Below are 8,455 nucleotides of genomic sequence, written 5' to 3'. Positions count from 1 at the left end.
GAAATGCAAGCTTACTCTCTAATAATAAATAAAATGGAATTTTTGTATATATTTCATTTGTTCTTTATTATCGTTGTATATTTGTGTATGGATAGTTTGATCTACACTAAATATATATTACATATAAACCCTTTTAGGGTTTCATTACTATTTATGAGAATTGGCCACATATTCTATTTTTCTCTATGTCTCTCTCTCTTTCATCTTTGTTTTCTCGAAATCTACCATGGTATTAGAGCACTAAATATCAAATTATTTCTTTGCCTGCTACTGCTCATGCAAATTATTCATTAGTTCATTCATTGTTGATAATAGATTATTATATTCTTTTGTGAAGGTAAGTTAATGGATTAATTTTTGGTGTTATTTTCTCAAACTTGACAGTAAAGAGAGATATCTATTTGTTTCAACTCTAGAGAGCGAAAGTTCATCATTTGTTTGTTCTTTTGCTCTTGCTTTTTTTTATCCGTTTTTTCTCTCGACTTCCTTTCTTTTGTTTTTTTTCTTTTGATATACTTTTATCCTTTTTTTTTGCAACATTACGTAAGCCTTTTATTTGCTTCCTCCAACACCCTTTCTTTCATGATCCATCTTATTATTGTGCATCTAAACCTCAATATTAGCACATGGCTATGAATGAGGAAATTGCAGCTTTAGAGGCTAACCACATTTGGGATTTAGTTTCACTGCCCCCTAACAAATATTCTATTGGTAGTAAATGGATTTATAAGGTTAAGTTATGGGCTGATGGCATCCTTGACTAGCACAAAGCACAGTTAGTTGTACAAGGTTATGCCCAAGAATATGACATTGATTATGAATAAACTTTTGCTCATGTTCCTAAGATGACCACAATTCGTACTCTTTTTGCACTAGCTTCAATTCGTGACGGGCCTATGAAGCAGATGGATGTTAAAAATGCTTTTTCTTAATGGAGAACTTTAAGATAAAGTTTATATGTGCCAACCACCTGGTTTGCTACTCTAAATGCATCAATGGTATGTCGACTTCGTAAGGCCATTTATATTCTTAAACTAACTCCTCGTGCATGGTTTGAGTATTTTACGGATGTTATTCTTGTATCTGGTTTCATGTTTATTCATACCACAAAGCATATCATTTGTATTATCTTTCTATATGTTAATAATAGTCTCATTTCTGGATATGATTTTACTTCCATCAATGATGTGAAGCTACGATTGCAAAAAAAATTTCAAATGAAGGATCTTGGGGAAGTATCTTACTTCCTTAGCCTTGAAATCACTCGTTCTAAACGTAGTATTTATATCTATCAATAGAAGTATGCAGTTGATCTTACTTCCAGTGCCCGTTTGACTGACATGAAGGTTGTGGATACACCTATGGAGCTCAATGTTAAATTTTTTGTGCATATTGGAGATCCTCTTCCTAGGCCTATAATGTATCACAAACTCGTAGGCTCCCTCATCTATTTCACTATGACATGCCTAGATAATGTATATGTAGTCTATGTTGTGAGCCAATTTGTTTCAGATCCTCGGCAACCACATCTATCAGCGGTTGACTTAATATTATGCTATGTTCGAGGCACTTTCAATCGTAGGTTATTTTTTACCTCCACGTCCACTTTAGATCTTAGTGCATATACTGATGCAGATTGGACAAGTGCTCCAGATACTTGCCACTCTCCTATACGATATTGTGTACTTCTTAGATCTTCTTTAATAACATGGAAGAACAAAAAACAAGATATTGTCTCCAAGTCAAGTACTGAAGCTGAGTATCATGCTATGTCCGCTATTGCTAGTGAGATTATTTGGGTTTGTGCTTTTCTCAATGACTTCGGTATCACTACTTCAGATCCTACACCTTTACAAGCAGATAATCAAAGTACGATTAAAATTGTATCTAATCTAATCTTTCATGAGAGGACAAAGCATATTAATGTAGATTGCCATTATGTTCGTGACCGCTACCTTGATGTCACATTATCTCTCCCTAATGTTTCTTCTACTACCAAACGACTGATATTTTGACTAATCAATTACTCAAAAAAGCCATGATTTTCTTGTTGATAAGTTAGTGCTTTCCTCATGTCTGCATCAACTTGAGGAGTGGTAATAATAAATAAAATTTTATTTTTGTATATATTTCTTTTGTCATTTATTATCGTTGTATATTTGTGTAGGGATAGTTTGGTCTGCACTAAATATATATTGTATATAGACGCTTTTACGGTTTTATTCTTGTTTATAAGCATTGGCCATACATTCTATTTATGTTTGACTCTCTCTTTCATCTTTGTTTTCTCGAAATCTATCACTTTCTTCAAAATACAGGCACTCTTTCTTTCCTGAGTATCTTGGGCATAAGAGCTAAATTGCATCTTACCAAGAAAAACACATAGATATGCTAGCTTGTTTGGGTTTCTTGGACAAATTTCAGAATTTCTAATCCTCGATCATCTAAACCAATTTGTACAACTAATGCAGCACCTAAGGGATAAGTAGTGTCACTATTAAACTGGAAAAGAAACAGAAAATGTTACCAATTATCACCGGTGCTACTATGAAGTGTTTCATTGAGTTGCCACAAGGAACAAAGGGTTTTTCATATGCACAGCAAGCCCTAATTTTGTGTAAATTATGAAGATCTCTCCTACCATTTCGTTTTTGGCCGAGAATTTGACCGACAGGAAGAGGAAATATTTCAATAAATATTACAAGCTATATACGAACACTTTTTATGATATAGCTTAATATAAGTCTGTTAAAGCTTTATACTATAGTCATGGGTAGCTTATATAATAGCTAGCAAAATTTCTTACAAATGAATGCCAAAGCGTTTGTATATATGTTACTAACAAGTTTTAGTACTATATCAGGGAGGTGTTAGAGATTACTGAAAACCAGGATAATATATAAGTGATTCGCTCTACCACTTCATGTGTCTAGCTTATAAGTTTTAGCCTCACATTGGAGAGGTATAAGAATTTATTGGGCGGCAAGGCAATACAAATATAGTTTACTCTATGCATAAGGTTCGCTGATTGCACATAAAAAAATGAAAAATAAAAAGTTAATAAAAAACAAAAAACTGGGAACTGGGAACTGGACGATTCAGCTTAAGTCCAATCCCCCAGTTCTCTAATGAAAAATGCTAGATGCATAAGAACTTGGCCAATCCTGGTTCCCATTGGAAACCGGCCCAGTCATCACTAGTTCCATACTGAGATCAACTGATTTCTAACCGCTGGTCTGTCAAACATTGACCAAACTCCATGTTACAAATATAATCCTTAATAATGTGCTTTTGTGGCAGTTTTTAGTTTTTACCCTCCAACTTCGGTTTACTTATCCTCCAACTTTGGTTATTCAGATTACATTAAGTCATGCCTCACTCAATTAGCCATTCTGTATTCCAAGCTCATGGGTGCGCACCAATGCTTGCAATTATAGAGGGATTTTCTGTACATGACCATTGGAGGGCTCTTCAGAGCTTGTAGTCATAGGTAGAGATTTCAACCATGGTTTGAAGGGACCTTTCTCTGATCTCTCTAATTGCTAATCTCTCTCCACCTCCAAACCAACAGGTTCAAAGGCACATTCCCTGAGTTTGGACTTTCTCTAGCTGAGAAAGTTTGAGCAACAACATATTTACAGGGCCATCCCCTTTTGTTGTGTTATAATCGTGGTCTCATAGACCTTGACATTGGATTCGATAGGTTTCGTGGGGTTTTGTTTGATAACTACCTATTTCTTTACATGGTCTACGAACTAAGTTTTGCATGTGACGGAAATGATGCCATCCAATTGGCATACTTTCTATGAAATGCGATCACTCTCTTCGTCCTTGCTGTGTACAGCCTAAGAACTAACTCACAGCTTACTTCAATTGGAAAAAAAGAAAGAGAGATACATTTGCTTGTTGGATTATTTGGGAAAAATTTCAAGGGTTCGAACCCTGGAGGTGAACCTAAGTGAAAATTAGCATTACTAAAGAATTGGAAAAGAACACAGAAAATGTTACCAATCGCCACACTGTTAACATGAAGTTCTTGGCAGAGTAGCCACTAGTAACAAAGGGGTTTTCTTATGCACAGTGAGCCCTGAATCTTCTGTCATGTCTAGATCCTTATGATTCATTCCATCAGGCAATGCCCAATCAAAACAAAGCAAGAGATTGGCCAATGCAAGTTCGATAACACTTGCAGCAAAGGAAATTCCAGGGCATCCCCTTCGGCCTGCCCCAAATGGTATCAGCGCAAAATCTTGGCCCTTGTAATCAATATCACTACCTATAAACCTTTCGGGTCTAAACACTTCAGGGTCTACCCAATAGTCTGGGTGCCTCCCAATTGCCCAAGCATTCACCAAAACTCTGGTCTTTGAAGGGATAAAGTAGCCTTCTATGTCGCAATCCTCTACCGATTCATGAGGAACCAATAATGGAGTTGGAGGGTGCAATCGCAAGATCTCCTTCACCACTGCTTTCAGGTAATGGAGCTGGTGTAACTCTCTCTCTTCTATCATGTTTGTGTTATTACTTTTAGCTATGCTGCGAACTTCGTCTTTGGCTTTTTTCATTGCCAATTGGTTCTTCATCAGCACAGACATTCCCCATACTAGTGTTGTTGCAGTGGTATCTGTCCCAGCTGCAAACATATCCTGCAAACATTTACAATTCAGTGTTCAGCTTATAGCGACTAATTAACAATGTCGACCAATGTGGCTGCCATTAAAGGTGCTTGCGGTATATATATGTATAGATCACACTTTTCTGGTAATTGCTTTTCTGGTCATATCATACTTAATGACTCAAAACAAAGAATATGTGGTGACATATCATACTTTTCTGGTCATTGCTAAATTTTAATGTTAGATGACCTTTGCCAGATGTACAGAAGGGGAAGTTCAAAACCTAACTTTGGCTGAAATCAATAGTTTTTCCTTTTTTTCTTCTTTTTTTTGATAAGTTAATAGCGACAACGGAGGGTGGGGCTTACGTTGAGGCATCAGCCCCCTGAACCATCGACACCCGAAGCCCATTACCCATGCTAGTCAATCATAATTTGGTAAATATATTCTTCATTTTTGTTAGTTGAGGATTAGGATTTCAAACATGCAGCAAAAATACCAAATATATTTATATATAATTGAATAATTGGAAAATGTTAATAATTACTTATTTTTTAGTTGTACCAGATTTCAATATTAAAACTACTTGGAGAAAATTTTAAAAAAATAAAATTCCAAGAACCAGTGCAGAATTTTTATTGCTGGATAGGTTTTAGCAAACTATTGAAATTTTGACTGGTTGATAAGTAAAGCATACATAGAATACAGAACAAATTGAGAGAAAGAGCGAGAGAGAGAGAGAGAGAGAGAGAGAGAGAGGAATTGTGAAATGCCCTCACTCCCAGAGGAGGAGTTAGAGAATTTCAGAAAACAGTGAAATATGTTCAATATGTTACTTACCATAACAACAGCTTTGATGTTATCTGTAGAGAGGGTGAAATCAGGGTTGCCCTCTTTCTGGAGCTGCAGCAGTACATCCACCAAGTCCTTCTCCTCCTTCCCATGAGTAGGAAGAAGGTGCTCAGCGATTACTTTCTCAAGGAATGAATCCCTATGCCTGAAGCTTTTCTTCAACCTCCTTTGAAACCCTGTCAAATATTTCACCCACTCCAATGATGGAAAGAAATCCCCCACAAAGAAGCCACCAATCAACGACCTGGAAGACTCAAATATCTCCCTCAACTCCGGCTCCTCCTCCCAATAACTCTTCCCAAGTGCTACTCTGCAGACCACATTGTTACTGAGAGAAAGAAACGCCTCTGTCAAATTGACCGGAGCTTTAGCTTTGGACGATACAAAGATCGAGTCGACGAGGCCCTCCACTTCCTCTTTTCGCACAAACCCGAACGACTGGACCCTCTTCGAGCTGAAGAGCTCCAGGATGCAAATCTTCCTCACGTGGCGCCAATATGATCCATATGGTGCAAAGGCAACATTTGTGCTGCCGTAGGTGAGGTAGTTGGTGGCCACAAGGATGGGCCTGCTACAAAAGGCATGGTCATAAGTCTTCATGATGAGCTCGGCCATCTTAGGAGAGGAGGCTACCAGAGTGGGGACTCGGCCCAATTTAAGGTGCATGAGCGGTCCATAGATCTTGGCAAGATGGGCTAGAGAGCGATGCGGCAGGGAACCTAGTTGGTGGAGGCTACCGATGATGGGGAGGCCCAAAGGAAAGGGTGGTCGCTTCTTTTCGCTGCCTGACTGCTTGTTGCGGCAGAGATAGAGGAGTAAGAGGACTAGAGTGGAGAGGAGAGGGATAATCAAAGTAGTTAACATAGGTTGCTGACCATGTAAGAGGCCATGAGTGAGAAGGAAAGAAGAGAGAGAGTTTCCATAGCTGATTGTGAGTTCCCTGCAAGGTTCATGGAAGCCTGGTTTTTGGGATGATTGGTAGAAAAGAGTAGGAGCTGGGGCTTAGTGTGTTTCTGGGATGCTTAGCCTTCGATTGCAATTCACTAACATACAGTGACAGAGCACAAGCACCTCTGTTATTTCTTATTCTCTCTAAGTAATTGAGAAATGGGAATATTAAAGTATGCCCTGAAATAATGGAAAATGTTGAGTTGATCTTTGAGGACCTCTACTTCCTCTGTTCTCTTTTGTATAGTTTTCCTGGAACTCAAACCTGTGGAAGGAGAATCAAGGTGTAGGAGTTGGATAAGGACTACCAGGAAATTGATGTCAATTCACTAGTGAGTGGTTGAGATATATATCATTTCCTTTTAGGAAATTATAAATTACACGAGGTGGGCTCTGCACCATGCATGTCAGGTACCAACAGTGGAAACCAGTGTTAGAAAACCCAGAATGGCAAGGCCAACCGGCTATCTACCAAACGGGTCTAGGAATCGTGGATCCGGATGGGCAATCTGGCCTAAGGACTACCATTAAAAAATAGAAAATTTGAGAAATAACTTATTAAAAAAGAAAACGGTAGGGCTGGATAGGCAATTTCTATCATGCGGGTTCTTACCTGAAATCTCCCGGTTCCCAATGTATTAAAAAAAGTTAACTTACCCTTATGAAAATCAATCCGGGATCAAGCGAGTGGAATTGACATTGGTATTTTTAAAACATATTTACCGAAACCAAGTGGCTATTGGGTGCTTTTGGCATACCATAAACCATACAAAAGATTGTAGGGTGCCCTATGGAAGCATCCATCTGTTTTTCACTTATTAATATTACTCTGCTAAGATTCATTCTCTCTAGTTCTACTTCCCCGGTCATACTATTGGGATTGCTCCTCTCTCTCCCTAACCTCAAATCAAAAGCCTTTATCAAAGTGTTGCTTTCCAAATCTCACTTGTAGAAAGTGGTGTGGTGAAATAATTGAAACGCATCACCAAAATAATTGAAAGAGGGCATCCCATAAGGATACGGGCTCCTGCTAACTCTTGTCCCATTTCATTTCAAAAAACATAGTTGTCATGTTTTTTGTACCAAAAATAATGCATCTTGCAACACATTTTTTAGACCGTCCATTTTCAAGATTTTCATATATTTACTTGATTTTAACCGGTTTTGGAGTTCAAAATTTTATAATTAAATATGAAAATACATTTTAAAATAATCCTAATGCTTGTTTACACCAACAATACATATTATGATAAACCTTAATTGGATTGTTTAAGGTTGCAAGCTTATAGAAACCACACCCTCTGTGTAATGCATACGTTAACCTGCAATTTTTTTAGATCTCCTGGTCATTGATCCCAATTCCATACAAAACTACACGATCATACAGATCAGCTTTTACAATGTGAGACCCCTAAAACTCAATACCTCAGTATGATCAATACAATATTTTGCGCACAAGTTTCATATTTATTAAGTAAGGTTTTCATGGTTCTTGGTTGGAAATCTTATTGTTCTTTTTTTTTTCCTTTATCTTGAATGAGATACGTCAGGTTTTTCTTATTCTTTTAGAATTATCTAGAGTTAATTTTTGTGATTTTCATAATGGAAAATGTTGTCAAATGGTGTTGGAGAAGTTCGAAAGTTAGAATGCTGTCCCCTTTGATTTAAATTTGTGCCGAGTCTTTTGAGATATGCCTATATGTGATTGTCTTATCCGTCCTTTAGATATCATAGGTTTTAAATTAAAAAAAAGTTTATATAAGTGTGAGGTTTTAAACAATCAAATTAGCAGAGTGTCAATTTTCAAGATTTTCCAATTTGCATAGATAGATTTTTTGAAGCTTTTACACTATTTTTTTGAGGACTTTAAATTTTATGATCAAAGGCCACTAAATATTTGCAGTGTAGTTTGGAATGAACAGAGTATACAACAGTAAGTCATTCTACTTCTTTGAACAGAGTAATGCCTACGAATCACACATCGATGAGATCATCTATTTCCTCCAACAAAGTCATGCAGATCAAAATCTGCTGGCTAC

General features: G+C 37.3%; 1 protein-coding gene across 1 annotated transcript; it reads right to left on the bottom strand.

The window, feature by feature from the left end:
• Window positions 1-3,949: 3,949 nt before the first annotated feature.
• LOC18421368 (cytochrome P450 71AP13-like) lies at window positions 3,950-6,739 on the bottom strand. Its single transcript, XM_088870992.1, has 2 exons — window positions 5,457-6,739; window positions 3,950-4,646 (listed from the first exon to the last, which is right to left on the bottom strand). The coding sequence occupies exons 1-2, from the start codon at window positions 6,330-6,332 to the stop codon at window positions 4,023-4,025; spliced, it is 1,500 nt and encodes a 499-aa protein (XP_088727118.1). The 5' UTR covers window positions 6,333-6,739; the 3' UTR covers window positions 3,950-4,022.
• Between the last annotated feature and the right edge of the window lie 1,716 nt (window positions 6,740-8,455).

This window comes from Amborella trichopoda, chromosome 6 (assembly GCF_054954075.1).
Source record: "Amborella trichopoda isolate Santa Cruz 75 chromosome 6, AtrichopodaSantaCruz75HAP2 v2.0, whole genome shotgun sequence".
Classification (NCBI taxonomy): Eukaryota; Viridiplantae; Streptophyta; class Magnoliopsida; order Amborellales; family Amborellaceae; genus Amborella; species Amborella trichopoda.
The sequence above is the reverse complement of the archived record's forward strand: the minus strand, read 5'-3'. Positions and strand labels throughout refer to the sequence as shown.